Below are 23,260 nucleotides of genomic sequence, written 5' to 3'. Positions count from 1 at the left end.
TCACTTTCGTGCATTGGAGAAGGAAATGGCAACCCACTCCAGTGTTCTTGCCTGGAGAATCCCAGGGATGGGGGAGCCTGGCGGGCTGCCATCTATGGGGTCGCACAGAGTCGGACACGACTGAAGTGACTTAGCAGCAGCAGCAGTGCCTTCAAGGAGAAGTACAGTGCATAGAAAGGCAGACATGTAGATACATAATTTATAACACAGACCATGAGAAAAGATATAAACATGAACCATGGATAAAGAACAGCAACCATTCTGCCTTGGGAAGTCAGGGAAAGCATCTAAAAAGAAGCAATTTTTAATTCAGTCTTGTGGGAGAAACACAATTTACCAGGAAAGTAAAATAAGAAGAATTTTCCAGGTAGAAAGAATAAGTTTGTGTCATTAGAGGTCACCTGGTACGTTCATGAACATTCATGAAAACCTTCACAAGACTGAAGCACTGGGTCTCTGGCAGGATGTGGCCAAAGAGGAGACAAAAGGCATATTGGGGTGCCAGTCTATATAGAGCCTTTATGCGAAGAGAGTTGTAGACTAAATCCCATAGGCAACAAGGACATACATTGGTTTCCAAAGTGGGATAAATAATCCAACTCTTTTCTCAGGGAAACAAGTCTAGTGGAAGTTGAAAGGAAGATGGGAAAGAGGAGAGGCTAGAAATTTGAGATCATATAAAAGAAATCAAGAAATTTTTGAGGCAGGAACAAATTTAGAAACCAAGTAGACATATACAGTAAAAGAAAATATCAGTGTTGATGTTACTAAAATTAAGTTAAATCATTTGAATGCACACTGTATTAACATCAAGTACCGCAGATCTTAAACTTTGGGGGCCTCAGATCTACTTGAGAATCTGATTAAAACCATAACCTTACTCACATGTGTGCACACAGAGAATTCTCCATTTATCTTCAGGAGAGCCACAGACCCTAGTTAAGAATTTCTCTCCTGGGTAAAGTTGCTTGAGGAAAGGAGTCATGCCTTATGAAAATTATTTCCATAGTGCACAACAAAAACTTGGTACAAAGAAGGTAGTTCATAGGTTTTACTTAGTTAGACTGTATTCTCCATTACAAACTGGATTCCATTTTCATTAACATCCTGCACTGTAGCATCCACTTGCGCCAACTACAGTATGTGTTAACAATTTAACATACTTTTCTCGTATCCATCCTTGAGTGTACTTAAGACAGTTTCCCCTTTCTTCAAGCAATAATTATTTATAGTCACTCCTTTAAATTTGTGTGTTTATGTTTACAGAAGTATTACAGGAAAACCAAACCAAGAAGCACTCCCCACATGAAATTCCCTGAAAGAAGGCAATGGTCAGCATACTGAGAGGGAGAAAAGCATGCGCACTGACGCAATGTCAAACGGGGAGTCTGATCTCTCTACCCTGTTGAGCTGCTTGCTGTCATTTTCCCCCTTTCTTTTTCTAGTTTTAATCTTTGTGAAGGAGGCCAAGAAGTTATATCATTGCACATTACTAACATGACCTCATAGTAGAAGGGAAAGGAGGAGGACTTCTGGATAGTATGATTTAACTTGACAAATAAAGAGATAATCAGAATATTAAATGTGTGTGCATAATTGTGAAGAGCTTGGAAAATTTAAAAGCATGAAATCCAAAGCCAGACCATCTGGGTAAACTCTGGTTCTCCAACTTACTAGCTGTGATCTGGAGCAAACTATTTAGACTCACTGTGCCTCAGTTTCCCCCTCACCTGTAAAATGGGATTAATGATAACACCTCATTGAATTATTGTGATGGCTGAATGAGTTAATATATATCATGTGCTTGAAACGACACACCTGTAAGAGTACTATATAAGGGTTAGCTAAAACATTCTTCTTGGTAAGAAAATTTTGGCACACAGTCAAAAATGCTCACAAAAATTCTGCCTTTGAGGCTTAAAATTTGAATGGAAGTATTTAAATCTAATGTGAATTATCAAAGGACAGTGTTTATTTCACAGATATTAGAAGATAATCTGATTCTTCTTGTTGGTTTAATTCTATTTCCAGTAATTCAGTGACATAAACAAGTGGGTGTATTTCGGTACCAAACACATTTATGATGTGTAATCATTTCCTAGAGAAGTCCCACCATCCCGCAATAAATAAATAAATAAATAAATAAATAAATAAATATTTAACAGAATCAGAGCCTTTTTTTTAAAGATATGAGAATGTATGAAGAAATATTTTTGTTGGTGTGACCTGGTTCAAACTAACAGCACTGGCATCCTTGAAGGAGAAGAATAGGGGCCACAAAAAATGTGATACCCACCCAAGAAGTCATGTTGAAAAGGCAAGGGTGGCTTGACTGGCAGCTAAGTGCCAGGCTACCTTGCCAGCATGCTGTTTCTGCGCATTTAAGTTCCTAAGAAGAACCTAAAGGCCTTATTTATTTGTGTGTGGGTCTTCTGTTTAAGCTTCAGCCAAAGATACTATGCTGTCTTCTCCCTCTCATCTGTGAAATCATGGCTTCCTAATCTTCTGTGGTGATCCAGCCCCCAGGAGCAGGGGCCAGATAAATTATCCAGAGCTTCAAATTCTAGAATAGGATGTACAAGGGAATTACTGAATTATCAAAGCAACAGAGTGAATGGAACTGAGTTAGGAATTAGTGCAGTTACATCAGAAATGTATTGTCTCTACGAAACATGCACTTCTGTAATATTCCCAATACTGAAAGAAATATTGGAACCCAATCTGAGGGAAGCAAAAGTTGAAAAAAAAAAAAACAACCCTGATTTATCATGGTGGAAATGCTCAAACAATGCTATAGCTCTTTCTGGAAAAATTATTAGAGTTTTATTACTCTTTATTAGAAATATACCTCTTTATTAGAAATATAAAGATACCTAACTTTCTTGAGGACTAATTTTAAATGTGTTAATATTATTCTTAGATTATGTTTTTCCACTAATTAAGTTGGGAGTGTCTCAAAAGCAGAATTCTTGAAAAACAAAAACAAAACAAAACAAAAACAGTTTAAGTATACTCCCTGCTGGAATCAATGTACTTATAAAGAATTCTAAGATGTTAGGAGTGAATCTTGTGTGTGACTATTAAGTAGATGATAATTACGAAGCATAGGACTGAAGCCAGACTACTAGAGGAGCAGATTGGTCACAAAGTGAGTGTAGGCACAATAGACCATGAGAAACCTACCATTGTGTTGTGCTGAGAAGTGGGAGTCCTATGGCCACAAGTCTCTTGCGTCAGCAGAGAAACTGGCTGAAATTCCTCAGAGTGAGGCTTGTTGGGAAAACTCACATGCAAGGGAAGGTGAAAGGCTGGGAGCCCGTCACTCTCCTCTTCTTCCACTTTCTGTCTGCTTGTCACCATGGCTACCTCTCCATCTGCTTCCCCATACGGAGAGGCTGGTCGCTTGGAAGACATCCTGGAAGGAACAAAAGAGGAGAAAATAATGAAACCTCCACATAAATCCTTAATGCCGTCATTGTGTGGTTAGGGGCCATTGTAACAGAAATGCCTTTTTGTGCTGGCAGAGAGCAGGAAACCATCCAAATACCACTGCAAAGCACACACAATCAGAAACAATGGCCAAGCAGGTAGCAACAGAACAGTGCTTGTTTGTTGTGAGAATAATACACTAATATAGCACTCTCTTGTATTCTGGCTTCTTAAACAAGAGAATTCACCTAAGAACACTGCATAATGAAAGACCATTCCATTTTAAAGGAAAGAAAAATACCCATCTCATTTTACACGTTGATAGACCTTATTGAAGACAGAACATCCATGAATAGCAAATCCTGTTGGCAGTTAAAGGAAGGGAAATAACTAAAAATTTTTTCACCAAAAAATAAACAAAGTAAATGAATGACTGTCATTAAAAAAATTGCATTAAAAGTAAGATTATTGTAAAATGTAGGAATATTGGTTATTGGTAAACCTCAGGTCACAGAACAAAAAGTTTGATATTTGTTTAAAGCTTATTAAGAATTGAAGAAATTCTATAATCACTGTTAATCCTCAAATATTTAAGGACTTTTCTCTCTCATATCCCCAAATCACCCAATTTTGGCTTTTAGTTCTAATATAAAATTTGTAGGTAGTTTAAAAAAATGATAAGAATAGAAAAATATTTCAATTTTATTTCCACAGTTTCATGAAATATTTAGCTGTAGATTCTCAGACTTATTTCTTCCTTAGAATACCTAAGCAAAGAAAAAATAAATTAAATAAGCATGTTTTGTTTTGACAAGCTAATGCCTATATGACAATACACTTAGATTTTTTTTCGTACTTGAGTCTGATTGAGAATGTTATCAGAGGTTAAAAATAAATGGCAAATATGTTTAGTGAAACATAAGACATATTTTCTTTTCATTAAATTTTTCATGGAAGCAGAATAGAGTTAAATTTTTTAATTAAAAAAATGTCTGGTATTTACAACTTGATTTGACCTTGAAAAACACTCTAATTTTTGTTCAACAAAGAGTGTTTACAAAATCATCCATTCTTATTCTATACCACTGATACAGGGGACAAGAAAGTATGAACTAACTACCACATCACTTCATTCATATATATCACTGATTTTTAAATTTAAAATGTACTACCAAATGAGAGGGCTCTAATCTCTGTTGAGTGATGCTATTCTTAGTGTTAGAAGTTTTGAAAGACAAATGTATTTAAATGCTGGATATATTCTGTGAAGATAAAATAGCAGAGTAGAAAAAAATAAAGGCTGTGGAATCAGACAAACACAAAATAAAACACTGATTCTGCTACTTACTAGCTGTGAGACTTACTTTAATCTCTACTTCAGTTTACTCATCTTTAAAGTGAGATGTAATATCTACCTGTAATACTTTGAGAATGAACTATGTTCCACATGAAAAATGACTTACAGGGCATTTTGCTCAGAGTAGACACTCAATAAAAAATACTGCTGTTTATTTCACTACCTTTAAAACTACAGTGTGACCCACCACCCTTAAAAACACAAAAACAACAGCAGCAACAACAACAACTCAAAAATGACAATGCAGATTGCATTCTAAGAGTTAAACTGTAAAATCAACATTGGATACACAGTCTCCAATAGAGAAATGTTCCCTGATTAGTTATACTTGACAATAACTAATGTTAATAACATTAAAGAAAAAATGTTATTAGCAGAAGTCTTGATCAGCAGAAGAACACAGAAAAGAAAGGAAATAGTAGTGGTTACCAAGCACTGTTTAAAAACAGAAACAGACTGGGCCAGTGCATTTCAGGGATCTTTAACCGTTTCTGATCTCATTACTAAGGTTTACCCCAAGTATACTCTAAGTATGGAGAAAGAGCAAAGGCTTGGGATTAACAGAAAAGACTGAGTCTCATTAGAAGTGGTGAAGTGAAAGTCACTCAGTCGTGTCTGACTCTGTGACCCCATGGACTATACAATCCATGGAATTCTCCAGGCCAGAATACTGGACTGGGTAGCCTTTCCCTTCTCCGAGGATCTTCCCAACCCAGGGATTGAACCCAGGTCTCCCGCGTTGCAGGCAGATTCTTTACCAGCTAAGCCACAAGGGAAGCACAAGAATACCAGAGTGGGTATTCTTCCCCGTTTTTCCTGCATTGCAGGTGGATTCTTTACCAACTGAGCTATCAGGGAAGCTCTTAGTCTCATTGGCAATACTTTATCTATCCCCATATTGACAGATTAAACTTTATATGATAACTCAATACTAGAGATATTTAACTCCCACTGTTTTGTTTCCATGCTCTCCTAGTAAACTGCTTTTTTAAAAAAATTCATTTTTTTAAATGAATGATAATTGCTTTATGATATTATACTGGTTTCTGCCATACATCAACATGAATCAGTCATAGGGATATGTAGCTCCTTCCCTCTCGAAACTCCCTCGCACCTCGCACCTCATCCCACCCCTCTAGGTTGTCACAAAGCATGGAATTTGAGCTCCCTGTGTCCAAGCAAACTTCTGATTCTCATAAAGAGAATGAGATGACAGAACATACTTAAGTACACAAAGTCTTTGAGAAGTGATTTATCACATTAAATCAATAAAGAGACGTTTAATTATTTCTTGGTTTCACATGAAACTTGACTACAATTTTATTCATTTATTATATAAACCATATTATTTATGGTCTGTGTGGGATTACTATTCTTGCTGGAACTAACAAACTGGTATTTTGGTGCCTACCTCAGTCTTAAATACAGTCAGTCTCTTAGCTGTCTGAAAATTTCAGGCTATTAGTAAGAGTCAGTTTCTGGGTTATCAAAAAGAAAACTATATCAGATGGTTTATTTAACAGCCAGCTGGCTAGTTAATACAATTCTATGACTTTCAGAAGGCATTACTTTTCTGCCGACTTCTACTTTATTAACATCATTATTAATAATGACTATGAAAATTAAAAGTCTTAAAGTAGGTAAAAGGTATATAAGGTAGATAGTTAGTTACTACTATTTGCAAAACTTCCAGTTCTTTCAATATCTAAACTATTTTTACACCTAATTGGATAAAGAGTCTCTCCATACACATATCATGTTATGGAGAAAAAACTATAAGGTCTAAAATACCAAAGAGTCATGGTGCTAAAAATCAACTGATTCTAAAATATCATATATTTCAGGTTTATTTCAATTCCATTCTTAGTGACTTATAGAATGTTCTTAAATGTGTTGGACTTATAAGAGTATTGTTACGTAGCTCAGGTAAAAGATTTCTTCAAGATGTTTTAAATTACTAGAATAATGACTATGGTTATAGTTGAGTAATAGGCTAGAAAATGAGAAGCAAAACAAAATACATAAATTATGTTAAGAGTTAATAATCTGTTGGTTGCATTATCTGTGTTTGACTTTTGTACTTCTAAAACTATTGATAACAAAATAGCCAATACCATTAAACTCTTGAATTTTTTTTTCATCTACCAAAGGGTTTTATTTTGGATAGATGAAAGTCTCAATTTTGAAAAAAGCATTAAGGAGGCATTGAAAATTTCCATGTATTGTCTATCTGGGAAATGTAGGGTTCCAATTCCTGCAGCTCATACTACACGTCTATGTTACAGAGCAAGAACACCTTAGAACAACTTGAGGATCTAAGCTGGGGCATGCTGTACTATATCCATTCAGAGATGCTTTTTGTCATTCCTGTGGTAAGTGTGAGATGGACAAGGAACAAAACTCAGACTTCAAAGAAAGTGACATGAGACTAACAATTACAATCTAGTGTAATATTAACTTCTGGAGTTAGTTTACAACTATACAGTTCATTTATGACTATAACAATGACTATTATAGCTTATAAAGTAGTCTTCAATTCATTTTGTGCGTGGACAAGAAAATCTTCTTTAAAGAAGAGATGTCTAATTCCAGGACAGAAAGGAATCTTTATATCATCAACAATCCTTTAATCACTGCTTATTAAGCAGTGATAAGACTCTTATCTAATGAGAATTAAAAAATGCAATTCAGGGTTTCTGCTTTAAAAAATTTATGAACTGTTTGTTGTTCAGTTGCCAAGTTGTGTCCATTTCTTTGCGACCCCATGGACTGCGGCATGTCAGGCTTCCCTCTCCTTCACTACCTTCCAGAGTTTGCTCAAACTCACATTCTCAATTTTGAATACACACTGGAATTACATCATTTCAGTTCAGTTGCTCAGTCATGTCCGACTATTTGTGACCCCATGAACCGCAGCATGCTAGGCCTCCCTGTCCATCACCAACTCCTCAAGTCTACCCAAACCCATGTCCATTGAGTCGGTGATGCCATCCAACCATCTCATCCTTTGTCGTTCCCTTCTCCTCCTGCCCTCAATCCCTCCCAGCATCAGAGTCTTTTCCAATGGGTCAATTCTTCGCATGAGGTGGCCAAAGTACTGGAGTTTCAGCTTCAACATCTTCCAATGAAGATTCAGGACTGATTTCCTTTAGGATGGACTGGTTAGATCTCTTTGCAATCCATAGGACTCTCAAGAGTCTTCTCCAACACCACAGTTCAAAAGCATCAATTCTTTGGCACTCAGCTTTCTTTATAGTCCAACTCTCACATCCATACATGACCACTGGAAAAACCATAGCCTTGACTAGAACGACCTTTGTTGACAAAGTAATGTCTCTGCTTTTTAGTATGCTATCTAGGTTGGTCATAACTTTCCTTCCAAGGAGTAAGTGTCTTTTAATTTCATGGCTGTAATCACTGTCTGCAGTGATTTACATGGAGATGTTTAAAAACTACTGCTGCCTGAGTCTCACTGCCAGATATTCTGATGTTATTGGTTTCGGAATGCACATAGCTTATCAGAAATTTCTAAAACTTTCAGGTGATTCTAATGTGCAGTTAACAGGTGGTATTTGTTATTTGTGCAAGTCAGAATAATACCTCCTACCCAAGATGCCCAAAGTCTAATCTCTGAAACCAGGGAATATGTTACCTTACAAGGCAAAAGGGACTTTGTAGATATAATTAAGGACTTGGGATAAGGAGATTATTCTGGATATTGTGAGTGAAACCAAAGTAATCATAAAGGTCCTTATAAGGGAAGGAGGCAGGAGTATCAGAGTCAGAGAGAGTGATAGGAAGATACTATGCAGGACTTTGAAAACGGACTATGCAATGACAAGCCGGAGAACATATTCTAAAAAGCTATAAAAGGCCATGAAACAGATTTCCCCTAGAACCTCTAGAAAGAATGGGCTTTGCCATCACCTTGACTATAAGACTTCTGACCTCTAGAAACATTAAGTGAATACATCTGTATAGTTTAAATCGCTAAACTTCTGATAATTTGTTACAAAGCCACAGAAAACTAATTCACCACTATTTGAAATATATTTTGTTACAGTAGGGATTTTCTCAATCTGAAGTCCTCCTAACCCATTTACACACTTTCTTGTTCCTTCATCTCATTTAGTTTTCTGCTCCAACATCATTTCCAAGCGTTTACCACCTGCAGTATTTTAATTATTTTCTTTATCTGTCTTCCCCACTGTAAGATTGAAGAAGGAAGACTTTAGTTTTGTCCACAGCTACTTTCCACAACTACCTACTCAGGACTTAAAATCCTTTCTGAATATAGTCATCTCTCAATCAATGTGTGTTTGATGAAATCTACTATTGAAAACCAGAAACTATCTTACTATTCTCTAACTGTAGACGGTTGTAAGATTCAGTCTTACAGGACGTGTAGGCTTAGAAAATGCTCTAATGTCAGAAAAAAAGAAATCCAGCTCAGTGATAACACTGAATTTCTTTTTAATAATTCTATGTAGAGGATTTGGTAAACCTTGTTTATTTAGGTTTTAAGTACTTGTGGAAAAAAACCCTATAGTTCTTTTTAAAATGCAATAAGTAAAATATTATAAAAGTGAAGTAACTTTATAAAAAATGCTACAGCATTAATTATTAATAGGTCTGTTACTGCAGAATCTCATCTACTTACTGCTTTAAATTTAACTCATCTGCTTAGCAAATGTTCTTTGCTGCAATTATTCTTGAAAACGATATGTACAAAGTCAAAGAAATTTGTATACGGACCAAGTACAAAATGGAAGACTCAGATTGGCAAGTGCTTTCTGTGTATAATAGTTACCCTTAAGTTTCTGTTTTTCTCCAAACATTTTAACCTTTGACTAGTTAATTCAGAGATGAAGTCCTAGGAAGCAGTGCCTTCTACTGGTTATTCTTTTAGAATGATAATATTATTTCTTTTAAGGTTTGCAGTTAAGTATAAAAATATTTTTAAAAATCTAGAAAGAACAAATTAAAATCCAAGCTCTTATTAAAACCTGCCCCAACCACCATAGATGAAATGACTTTTCCCCACTTCAGACAGTATCATCAACTCTTGTTAGCAGACCACTTAAAACAAATACAGGTCTACTGATGATCATTTCATGTGATTTTTCCAAGCTGAACAAAAATCTTTCCAAATTGTTCTGTATTTTTTCCCTAAATAATATAATCTGCTATATTAAATGAATTACATTTAATTATATAACCACACAGTTGTCACTCATTGTATTTTTATATGTGTAAATGAATGGTCAGAGTGTCTATTTCATGCTAGGCAAGTTACCTTTGTGTTACAGAGGAAACAGGTAACTTAGATACAAAGACGCTTCTGGTTTACCTTTAAAGAAGAACAGTGTAGATGAAAATAGAAGACACAGATTCAGTAGTTCATTCATTCATTCACAGAAACACATTTATGGAAAGACTATCATGTGCCTACAGATAGCAACATCATTAAGAAATCAAGAAAGAATAATTTAAGGTAAATGATTTTTATAAATATGAGTACTATGGAGGATCGGAGAAGGCAATGGCAACCCACTCCAGTACCTCTTGCCTGGAAAATCCTATGGACGGAGGAGCCTGGTAGGCTGCAGTCCATGGGGTCGCTAAGTCAGACACGACTGAGTGACTTCACTTTCACTTTTCCCTTTCATGGATTGGGGACGGAAATGGCAACCCATTCCAGTGTTCTTGCCTGGAACCCAGGGACGGCGGAGCCTGGTGGGCTGCCATCTATGGGGTTGCACAGAGTCGGACATGACTGAAGTGACTTAGCAATAGCATGGACAATAGATACTAGAGAGATACTGTCCTTCTTAAGGGCTTCCTTGGTGGTTCAATGGTAAAGAATCCGCCTGCAATGCAGGAGATGTTTGGGTCTGATCACTGGGTTGGGAAGACTCCTTGGAGGAGGGCATGACAACCCACTCTAGTATTCTTGCCTGGAGAACCCCATAGACAGAGGAGTTTGGTGGGCTACAGTCCATGGGGTCACAAACAGTCAGAGACAACTGAAGCGACTTAGCAGGCATACACACCCTGCTTACAATAATCAGGGAACGCTTCCTACAGATCAGAGGAACTCAACAATGCAATGAAGGATGGATCAGGTGTAATTAGACACAGAGAAGAGGAGATTGTAGATAGGAGAAATGACATCAGCAGATTAAAGAAATACACAGAATGATACATGATAGTGAGTAGAACGGTTTGGTTCAAGCGGAATATTCTGTGAGGAGTAAAAGCAGATAAAGGTGAAAGGCACCAGATGATTATGATTCAGGTTAGATTCTAACAAGTGTGAACGGCTGCACCAAATGTGAGATTGATACTAGAGGTAGAAGGAAACTGGAGATGACTGCTGAGCTACACAATAACATAATCAAAATTACATTCTAGGAAGGAAGTCCTTCAGAAACCAGCAACTGATAGAAGAGTGAGGGTGGAAACCAGAGAAGGGGAATGATGGGGTGAGATAATTCATAGATAAACAGATTCCTTGATGATGGTTACAGAATGATACTGCTAATAAGAAAAATACATATTTTAGAAAGAAGGCCAGCTTGGAGGAAAATATTAAATTCATTTTAGAAATAAATCTTTGTTGACTGGAGAATTTTAAAAAGAAATAGCAGATTATCAGAAAATGGAGGACTTCTGTGTAACTAAAGTTACTTCTGTGGAAGTAACTAAGTCACTGTAATCTTTTAAACACAGGTAGAGCATTGACCAATACTTGTAATTATTTGTCATTGATTTCTTCCACAATGTTCTGATTCAGTATTCTTACGAGTTTTGGTCTATAAAAAATAAAACTGAGTCATAAAAATGGTTAATTATCTTTTGTTACACTACTCTGTCTTCACACTATAATAAACAGCAGTGCAAGAGCAAAGCTGTCTCTCCAAGAGAAAAACAGAAAATAGAGCAGTGGGAGGGGGAGAAAATCTAAATTTTGCACTCCGTCCAACTTTGGGAGACCAGCGTATGAAAAGGATAGAGCACAGAAGACAAATGAAGAGAAATCAAGTTATATGCAAAGAAATGTAATTATTCTCTAAACGATTCTACAAAACTAAACATTCTGAGTATGAACTTTAAAAATTCTGGACCATGACATCTATGTAATTTAAAACTTCCATTGATTCGTTTCCTAAATACTCCCTTTTAATACCCATTTTCTCAAGTTAAATTTTAAGTATGGCAGATAGAAAACATTTCAAAAACAACTGAAATATTTGAAAGGATGAATCCTCTTTTAAGGGAATAACAAACAGGGAATATTACAAATACAATAAAAATTGGTAATCATTCATATCCAAAGATTATATTAGTACTATTTTTCTAGAAGTTATGCCAAGTTTTCCTACTAATTAAACTACTTGTTCAGGATATTTACCTTTACTTGTCTGGTTGCTTTTGTAACTAAGCTTGTTGTGAGAAGGTTATTCAAGATAAGAAATTAACCTCCATTGTTTTTCAAAGTTTTTTTTTTTTTTCTCAATAGAATGGTTACCTATTCCACCTGGGGAATCAACATAGACGTTGAATGGACAGGTTTTGACTCCTGTCCACTTACCAAAGAAAATACTAACACTCCTTATAAACAGAGATTTAGACAAACTTAGCATGTCATTTCATTAAAGAAAAAGATCAGTTTCATACTTTCTACCTATAAATCTCAACTACTGTTCTTCATATCTTATGGTATATTCTTTTTGCCCCCTTCCATGTTTTGAACATCTTCGTTTTCCTACTAGGTTTAGAGTCAGCTTTGTGTATACTCTGTAAATTCTATATAAAGTCTGTAACCAAGTATGTCATATATATTAATAATATTTCAAAGTCTTTTAGATAGAAAAGGTATTTGTGATAAATATGTAGTCTTTCAAATGTTTACATTTTTCTTTTCTATAAATCCTCTTTGCTATCAGTTTCTCTTACAGAACAGGCCAATCTATGTTCTCTACCCATTGCTGCCCGTGCACAAAGAACATATTTATTACACTGTTATTTAGAAGCATGGACAAGTTCATCAGGTCCTAGCATACACTATAAACAGAAGGAGATATACAGATTTCACAAAAATATAAAAACAGATGATACAGAGTAATAAAGAAGTCTAGATTCCCTTGTAATCTTTACTATACATGTCACCAGAAACTCATCTCTACCAGTATTTTCAAACAAATTTACCACAGCACTGAAATCTAAAATCAAAAGCAATTTTTTAGTTACTGCTACTTAAGAATAAATTTATTCTGTTCTAAAATATAATTTGAATTTACAAAAAATTTAATAAATGTTACAAAAGTTTAAACTGTATTTAAAACTGTGTTAATGAAAAATGTCATAGTCACAAAGAACTTTCAAAGTGACCAAAGTGGATTCCCATGTTTACCTTGTCATATGTTTGGTCCTGAGATGCTCTCTGCATTGAGACAAAGAAGCTCCTTATGCTATCCCTTTTCGTTGATAAGAAGAGCACCACTCTGAACTGTTTCACCACCTTTCTGCCTTCTCTTTACTAGCATCTCTCTCTTCCCGAATAACTTTTCCCAGCCTGTCCAGTCAGAGAAAGAGGAAAGGATAAGAAGAGAAAAAAATGAAGAGGCAGAGAGATTTCTGAGGGAAGTGTGGAAAAGAAAGAGAAAAACAGTATGTATCAGAAGTTAGAAAGAGAGAAGGACTCAGAAATAGAACTTAATTCTTGTCAGTATCTGAAAGAAATGAGTTCTTTACTAGTTGGACAAGTATATTTCAGAACTGAATAAATGGACCTAAAGTTTGTAGCAAAATAAACTTTAAAATGTACATTTGTTTTTGTATTCTAAACAAGAGAGACAAATACCAAAGGTAAACAATAACAGTTTATGATAGAAAAATTCCAGGCTACAATGATTCAGGACTCAAAGTTTGATTCCTTTCCTACTTTCTTTTATGGTCTTACTAATTGTAATTACTAAAAACTGACTCCAAAGTTAGACCATACGTTATTAGATGAAGACCTCAAGAAAATTTTCTAAACGGACGACTGATTTATTATAAGTAATGTAATAGCTGGGCTCTGGGGCCAAAACACCATATTATGCTTTAATTGTGCTATTTTAAAATTAAGTGCTTAAAACAGAAGGATTCCTGATAAATAAAAAGGTATAAAGAGCATTAAATTTAAACTCTCTTCTAATCATTCTATAATGTTCTAATACTTAGAAAAAAACAGAGTTCAGTATAAGTCTGTTTAAAGACTGAAAGAAATTGGTAAGGTGAACTTCTATGGATCTGCGGTACAGTTACTTTCATAAAGACAAGAGAAAGTAAATGCTCTTATAGAATTCTAGATTCTTTAAAAAATTATCAAAAATTTTTTCATTTAGAGCATAAGAATATGGTAATAAGAATTCTGTACTTTAAAAAGCCCTAAGTTAGACTTACTCAGTAATTGCTAAAATTCTGTTTCCTTATCTCAAAAATAGTAACACCTATATCTGAGCTATTAAACATTTGATCAGATTCTTTTCAATCATCAGATACACTAAATTTCAGCCAATATGCTTAAAACAAGATAGAAAATGACTAAGACCTTTACATGTTGAAGAGAAATTTCTTTTACATTGTAGGTAAAATGACCAAATTAATGAGTAAGAAAGAAAAGTACTAATTTGTTGTGATTTTTAAAATTTGTGTATTGTTATACATTTGTCATTAATCAGAAACAAACAGAAAAATAATGTTTAACTTTCAGCTACCTACAGTTTAAAAAATAAAGTCTTTTTGTTCTGATTACTTAAAAATTATTTGGAATAATCTAGCATTAAGATTTGTGGTTCTGAAACTTGTTATTAGAGTTAGAAAGGGTATACTTTTTAAGGAAATAAAAAGCTTTTTTCCATTTGAGCATGAGTTTTGCCTTTCTGACAGCTCTAAGTCCACAGGATGTGGAGGGATGATTTAAATTTTACATCAAAATTGTGACTGCACTAGACTTTTTTTCCTCTTTCTCAAGGGAGGCATTGTTCTTGCCTTTCCATAACCAGGCGTGACAGCGCCAGACTGGAGTCACACGGCTGGTCTCTGAGTCAGCGTGAAAGTGCTCACCTCCTGAGTTTCCCCAGATGCTCGGCTCCTTATGAGTCTGAAAGCTGAGCACTGAGTAGCCACACGATCCATTCCTGGGACAGATAGAGGAGTGAACGGGAAAAATCTAGGGATTAACAAAAATTATCTCTTCCTACACACATTGTAAAACTCTCATTAATAAGAAGTAACAACAACAAAAAAAGTACCATTGTTTAAATCAAAAGTTGAGACAGATTGTTCAACAAGTAATTGTGTGCTTTGAGTTAAAGAAATAAGGAAAGGCTAAAAAATCAGAAGCCTGTTGAATTTTTCTGAGACACATGGTTGCCACATGTATAAATTTCAGGTTGTACTTAGCTGGACAGAATACTGGAAGAATAACATGGAGATGTATATCCATTCTCAATATCTCGAAGAAGGTAATCTTTAAAGCTGTCTGTAGAATACCTGAGAAGGGCAATCTCTTTTGCTCTCTATCAGAACAACTGCTGTGAAACAGGGATTAATTCAATTCCTATTGTTCCATCCTTGACCTTGTAGAGAAGTCTGTGTCTCGTGTATTTAAGCAACCCTGTGTATGTGTGAGAGAGAGACAGAGACAGAGAGAAAAAGAGAGAGAGAAAAAGAAAGAGGAAGGGAGGAAAGATATTTACTGATATTAACTGACATTAATACTCTTTTGTTTTTCAAATGGAACCTCTTTAACGATGAGACAGGACCATGTTAATTTAATCATAACATATGCTAACAATTTTTACTTGCTATAGAATTCAAAACTATTTGGTTAAAAGTTGTATGTATTTTGAAGGAAAAAATAAAGAAATATAAACAAACTCCTTCCAATTTGTTAACTCATAAAAATGAAGAAAAAAGCCAAAAGGAAAGTATTTCTAAGTATTACTACTACAGGCAGTAGTACTAATCTCTTAACTATTGATCACTAAAATAATGCCGGTTGATTGTTTTCATGTTTACCTCATAAGGAGGTAAACATGTATATGTACATGTGTCTACATATGTTCACATGTACATGTGTATGTGTGTATACATACACATATACATGTTTGCAATAACCTATTCACTATATCTATGTTAGCCACAGTAAAAGAATACAGTTTTTCATTTATGAAGATAACTGGTTAGGTAAGGTGCACATATCAAAAATAAAAATCAATTTGATTTGAAGTAGGAAGGAACATCTATTTAGGCTTAATGATATTGACACCTCTGTAAAAAAAACATGTCACTTATTTTAATGACTTGGTCATTTTGACTCTCCCAGGAGAATCTCTCTATGGCAGAATCATAAGGATATATTTTTTTTTTTTTTTCCAAATTTGAGCTTCCCTCTCTGTCTCCTTATTTGAGCTTTCTCTTAACAGTGTCCACCCAACTCTTGCTCTCTCTTCTTACATTACTGGCTAAATCTAAATAAATAGCAAATTATTCTATAATCAAAAGTGACTTATTCTTAGCATGGTGTACATCTTAAAATAAAATCTGTGGCATGTTTAATTTATATAGGATCTAATAATGATGACAAAAATAATCAAGTAACCAGTCTAGTTTTAACTTCTTTTGTTTTCAAAGGTCATTGTGAAATCAAGCAAGTTAAGCCTTCAAAGCAAACCTCTAGAGAATGATGTGAGATTTTTTTTTTCCCTAGCAGAGATGAGAAAGGAGGCTCATAGCTAAAAGTAATACTGAATATCAGCATCAGATTTGTTGAGAATGACTGTCTAAGAAGTCCAATGAAGAAAAATATTATGACCTCTACCCTCGTTGGAATCCAAATAACAAGAAAAAGTTTATGTGATTCTGCTCAATTCTGGTCAATTAAGAGGACTCACTCTCTTTTCCATACCCCATACAGACTTGACTTCAGCCTGTTTCTATAACAGCTGTTGAAAAAAATGAATAAAGTGGAAAATATTTATATTATATTCAAAAGAGACAGCAAAGAACACATATATAGTGCACAAATCTTTCCTACAACAACAGCTTCTGATGTGAGAGATAGGCATACTAGGCAAAGACAAGTTTTCTGAACTTCCAGGCAAAATGAAGAATTTGGCGTAATAATCAAGTCCAAAAGGAAGGGTGCAGTGCCAAAGATGATGAGCATCTATCAACCCAAACTCCAAAACAGCAGGATGCAGCTATGGCTGATGCACTAAGAATGCTGAGCCTCTTCATTGGTCCCTTTCATGCCAAAGCTTCTTTGCTTGGATGAATATGAATTAAATCCATAAGCTTTCTTATTTTTCTAGCTTGACCTCTAAACTCATTTTACATCTTAACTGTTTATCTTCTCCCCCCATTAATCTTTCTGGTTTTAGCACATTCCCTGTTGTTTTTAGGGGGAAAAATGCTTTAAAAGTATGATTCATACTGCCACTGTGGATGACTTTGGAATGTTAGCTCTTTTCTATAAATGGGTACAAACTATTCAGTAGGAACATAAAGGCTACCAGTTTACTGCCTCTGAAATGAAAATTCAAAAGATACGGCATACACTATAGAGAAGAAACTCATCAAACTCTTATAAACGTATGACTAGTATAAAGACACAAGAAGTTTCCAGTATAAGGTTTACAGTAGATTAAAAATTGGGCTAATAGTAATGTCACTAACAAATTCTGTCTTTAAAAAAACAAATTTAGAGTATGTTATATAGACAAACTTTTTGAAATCAATACCTTTTCCTATTTGCTTTCTATTTTCAGTCAATTCTATGGCTAAGTGTATACCATGTTAAATGTTCTTTAAAATACTATGTCTCTATAATAGAAATGTCTAATTATAGACTAAAATTTTAGTCAGTAAGATACGTGAGCGGCTTTCAGTTTTGTTTATTAAAATTATACCTGTTAAGAAATTTTACTGATTAACACAATCAATTTTCCTACATCACCATAAAATCTTCATTACAAAAAACACAGAAGTTTTAAAGGCGTTCACTTTACAAATCCCTAAAAGAAAAACTAATCAAACAAAAGCAGACTTTCAAGGTGGAATCCTGCATAGGATCAGAGTGTTTACCATCTACCACTTTATAGGTGTTCTGCCATATATTATGCTGTTCTGTAGTATTTCCCTCAAAGCTGAACAAAGGCCCAGCTGTATAAACCAGTCCTGTCAAAGAACACAGTTAAGGGATGGATAAAACAGGGAGGGGTGTCTAACATGTTGACCACTGTCTGAGCTTATGAGGATAAAGGAGCCTTGATGGAGAAAAGTAATCATCCATTGCTGTTTTTTTTTTTTAACCTCATTACCACATGCTAGAACATTTTTTTCCACTACCCAAACACCCCCATTCCAATCACCCACAACTGAAAGACCTTTGTGTTCCAAAGGGGACAGAATCCTCCCCAGCCTTCTTTCTCTCCTTTTTTTTTTTTTTTTTTGCTTTGCTTTTTTGCTGTTGTGTTTTTGCTGATGGCACGTTTATGGAGGCATGATCATTTAAAGACTTCTTAAAATACTAGTTTTCACTCCATGAAACCATCCACACACAGTTCTCTGAAAACATTTTTAATAGCTATATAAACTTACTTGTTTTGGATTCTTTTTTACCAAAATACTATCAACTGTTTTTAATTGCAAGATAGTTATTTCTTCTAAAGACTCTAGAAAATGACACACTCCTTTAAAAGATAGCATAGTGTATTTGAGATAAAATAAATGCTGAAGTCAAAGGTATGTATCTTACATTTTAAAGAATGGGTTTCCTTAGAATATGAAGGGGATCAGCTACGGGAACAATCAAGAGTGTGTAACAACTGTGAGAAATGCTTCTGAAGTTTGAAAGACATTTAGACTGAGCTAATTAATCCTTTCAAAACCTGGCTCTCACATGTCTAAGAACATCAAACCATGGGAAAGATTTTCCAGAGATTTAAATATGCATTTCCTATTTTCAGATTTGTCATTCCTACATACGATGCTGACATTATTTATAAAGGACTAAAGCCAAATCTCACTCAGAGCTACTGTTAACTGCACTAGTTCAAGAGTCAGAGAAACACATTAAAAGGCCAAGGAAATCCCTGGGCAAGAGCCACCAGAACCCAAAGAGAGAGAGCTGTATCATCTGTAAAGTTAGTTCTATCTCAGGATGTCCTCTGAGGTTGGGACAAATATTTGAATGTTATTAAATCCTCTAGTTATCCAAAGACTGCTGCAGCTTTAGTGCAAGGCTTCTTCACACAGCTCTGTTAATGATCTAAAAGGATTATCCTTTTTTATATGAGGTAAACTGTGATTCCTTCACCAATCTGTATACTTTTATATTTAACATGAAATGTATATTCAGAATACAAAACATAATTTTTAGAGTTTTGAACTACAGTTGCTTCCAGAGCCCATCTCTTGCCACATCCATGGCTGGGGTAGGTACTAGAGAAATAGCCATGCGTATACCAACTTGCTTCATGTGGTAGTCTATTTCCAGAAATAACTAAATAATCTCTTTCTAATGAATATTGGGTTCTTAAGAAAACAAGCTGAGCATATTCAAGTGTATCAAAAACAACACCTTCACTGTCATAATGGCAGAAGAATAGTCATTCGGAAGAAAGTGGGGTACAAATAAAAAATTATATACTCCATTGTAAGAGGGAGCAATGTTTTAAAAATTCACTTCTTTGCCATCATGAACTTCTCAGCTTGCCTTTCTTTAATATACTTACTAAACTCTCCAGAAACATTTGCAGATCATCTATCAGCTATCCACAACACACACTAACATATTACTTTAAAAAGGAAAAATCAAACCACAAAAGATAGCACAACTCTGTGACATCTTAAGAAAATTAAAAGTAATTTAAATGATTATCACATATAAACTAAATTTCCTCAAATTCAATACGTTTTCCAAAGAGAATATTTTGATTATACTGTAACATGTCTTCATGTTTACAAACTTTTACATAATGAGCAACAGAACCTTAATCTGCTCAAGCTTGCTCTTTTTCCTTCCATCTTTTCGCATTCTAATTACTATAACTTATTGATAAAAACTTATAATGATTCAAATCTCTATGGAAGTGTTATTTAAAATAATGTATAGTTGTTATATGGGCTTCCCTGGTGGCTCAGATGGTAAAGAATCTGCCTGCAATGTGGGAGATCTGGGCATTGCGTATTAGTCGCTCAGTCATGTCTGACTCTTTGTGACCCCATGGACTGCAGCCCACCAGGCTCCTCTGTCCATGGGGATTGTCCAGGCAAGAGTACTGGAGTGGGTTGCCATGCCCTCTTCCGTGGGATCTTCCTAATCCAGGGATCGAACTCATGTCTCTTATGTCTCCTGTGCTGGCAGGTAGTTTCTTTACCACTAGTACCACCACATATCACTGCAAAAGGCAGTAAGAACAATAACACTATGAGTGGGAAATAAGATACTTTCTAGGACATATTTATCCACTTTCATTTCAGAAAGGTATTGGATGACTCACTAATAGTGCACTGATATGTACCAGTCACTGCTAGATGCTTTAAATATACATTTTCTGGTCATCATAACAGCTCTCTATTTAACTACAGACTTAAATATAAGAGTTAAAATCATAAACCTATTAGAAGAAAACACAGGAAAAAAACTTCATGGCCTCAAGTTAGGCAATGATTTCTTAGATCTGATACCAAAGCACAAGAGACAAGAGAAAAAAAATAGATTAATTGTACTTCCTCAAAATTAGAAACTTTTGTGCTGGACATGACAATAGGAAGAAAGTGAAAAGACAGCCCAAGGAATGGGAGAAAATACTGGCAAATTTTATATCTGATAAGGGAGCTGTATCTAGAATAAATGTATAAAGAATTCTAACAATTCATGTGTGTATAGGTAAATACTGAAAGAACTATTAAGCAATTCTTGCAATAAAAGGACATACAATACATTTTTTAAATGGACGAAAGATCTGAATAAGCATTTCATCTAAGATGATGTACAAATGATCAGTAAACACATAACATGGTTAAAATTATTAGCCATTAGGTGAACACACACCAAAACCACAATATAATACTTCTAATAATTCATTAAGATGCCTAAAATTAAGAAGACAGATAATAATAACTGTTGGAGAGAATGTGAATACATGGGAATTACCATAGGTTGTTTGCAGGAATACAAAATTGTGTGATATCTTTGGAAAAGTTCGGCAATTTCTAAAAGGTTAAACATAGACTAAGAACATGACTCAGAAATTCACGTCCTAGGTATATACCCAAGAGAACTGAAAATACCTACACATAAAAACTCGCACACAAATGTGCACAGCAGTATTATTCATAATGGCCCCCAAATAGAACTACTGCCGATATTGCCAATTAATGACTGGAAAAACAAAATCTGGCATACCCATACAATGAAACATTATTTGGCATGTCCATATGATGAAACATTATTTGGTAATATAAAGGAATGAAGTAGTGATACATGCTACATCATGAATGAACCTTGAAAACATTATGCTAAGTGAAAGAAACCAGTTAAAAAAAAGACACATATACTCTACTCAATGCTCTGTAATGGCCCACATGGGAAAAAATCTAAATAAAGAATGCATATATGTATATGTGCATAACTGATACACTTTTCTGTACACCTGAAACTAACATTGCAAATCAACTATATTCCAATAAAAATTTTTAAAAAGACACATATGGTATGTTTATATTTTCATGAAATATCAAGAGTAAGCAAATCTATTTATAAGGAAAGTAGATCAGTAGTTTTCTAGGATAGGGGTACGGTGGAGATGGAGGAGAATGAAGAGTCATTGCTAATGGGTACAAGATGGATTTTAAAATGATGAAAATACTCTACAACTAAGTTGTGATAACTGAATAACTGTGAACATACCAGATATCACCAAACTGTACACTAAATGGGAGAGTGTAAATTATATCTCAAATAATTTTTTAAAAGTCTACAAAACAGATATTATGGCCTCCATTTTACCTGTAGACACTGACTCAGAGCTGTTACTATAGTGGATAAAAGTCTTGCATTTAGAAAGGGGCTGAACTAGAATTTTGAGCTAGACCTCATCTAATTATTATCACATTTTCATTATGGAATATATTTTTTATGAATAAATATAAATGTATATTTTAAAACTAAATTTTTTCTCCAAAGAATTAGAAATATATTTATAGTTTGTGTTGTTTTTATTGGAATGCAAGCTTTTATTGAACACTGTTCTTAGACCCATACCAAGTAAATCTTTTTTCTTCTCTGTTTTTTCATTAGGCTATTTATTTATTTTTTAGCACCTTCTTTGCAATGCTATTTTCTTGGAACCATGATAAGCAATTATTTAATGATTGTTCTAAAAGTAAACATTGTACAGAATCACAGCTCATTCCTAATGTATACATAGGGCAGATGATATCCTGTTCTCCCAGGATATGTTCCCAGTGTTAGGTTATCAATTTCTTACTTGGAATCTTACTGATTTCTCCATTTAAATGCTTAGAAAAGATAATGCGTGTTATCATATTGCCAAGATAGTTCAGTCTGATCCAGAATTTCAGTCTTGTTCATACAAGTGAAACTTTGGGAAGGCAACTTAAGCTCCAGTTTATCTGAGGAAACTTCTAAAGGACTCGCAAGCTTTGTAAATAATTTGTGGAACAATCTCCAAAATAATTAGCATTAATTGTTAAAATATGTGTTTCTTCCATCCTCAGAGTTCAAAATAATTTCATTTCCTATGAAATCAACTATTGTTGGTGCTAACTATATGATACAGTCTTTTAAAAAATTACAGAGGGGGAGCAGAATGGACAAGCTGACTGCTAAAAACTTTTTATTAGTAGTTTGTTTCCACTAATTTAAAAGTAACAGATGATCCTCAATTATTAATATTCCATGATATATTCAATATGTTTAGTGGTTTGAATTAATTTAGGTCAATTCAACTTGCTGCTGCTGCTAAGTTGCTTCAGTCATGTCCAACTCTGTGCGACCCCATAGACGGCAGCCCACCAGGCTCCCCTGTCCCTGGGATTCTCCAGGCAAGAACACTGGAGTGGGTTGCCATTTCCTTCTCCAATGCAGGGAAGTGAAAAGTGAAAGTGAAGTTACTCAGTCGTGTCCGACTCTTAGCAACCCCATGGACTGCAGCCCACCAGGCTCCCCTGTCCATGGGATTTTCCAGGCAAGAGTACTGGAGTGGGGTGCCATTTCCTTCTCCACAATTCAACTTAGGTTTAGCTAAATAGATACTGATTTGACCAAACAAGCAACTTTAAACCAACTTAGAATTTCCTTGAAGTATATAATGGTGTAGAAAATAAGCACAGGGAAGAAGCACAGACATTGAGGTTATAATGACAACTTCAAACTATGTAATAAAAACAGTA

The 23,260-nt window shown here is 34.8% G+C and overlaps 1 protein-coding gene across 4 annotated transcripts in view; it reads right to left on the bottom strand.

Moving 5' to 3' along the window:
* The window catches only part of SOX5 (SRY-box 5), a 1,143,898-nt gene that overhangs the window by 394,183 nt on the left and 726,455 nt on the right, over window positions 1–23,260 (bottom strand). For 3 of the 4 annotated variants that reach the window (XM_018048397.1, XM_005680750.3, XM_018048396.1), the window contains one exon: window positions 3,184–3,415. In XM_018048397.1, coding sequence (XP_017903886.1) covers window positions 3,184–3,414 — 231 coding nt within the window. In that variant the 5' untranslated portion in view covers window position 3,415. The remainder of the gene's footprint in view (window positions 1–3,183; window positions 3,416–23,260) is intronic. The other variant, XM_005680751.3, reaches the window with a different exon arrangement.

The sequence above is a fragment of the Capra hircus genome, chromosome 5 (assembly GCF_001704415.2).
Source record: "Capra hircus breed San Clemente chromosome 5, ASM170441v1, whole genome shotgun sequence".
NCBI classification, from domain to species: domain Eukaryota; kingdom Metazoa; phylum Chordata; class Mammalia; order Artiodactyla; family Bovidae; genus Capra; species Capra hircus.
This window is presented reverse-complemented; position numbering and strand designations above follow the sequence as displayed.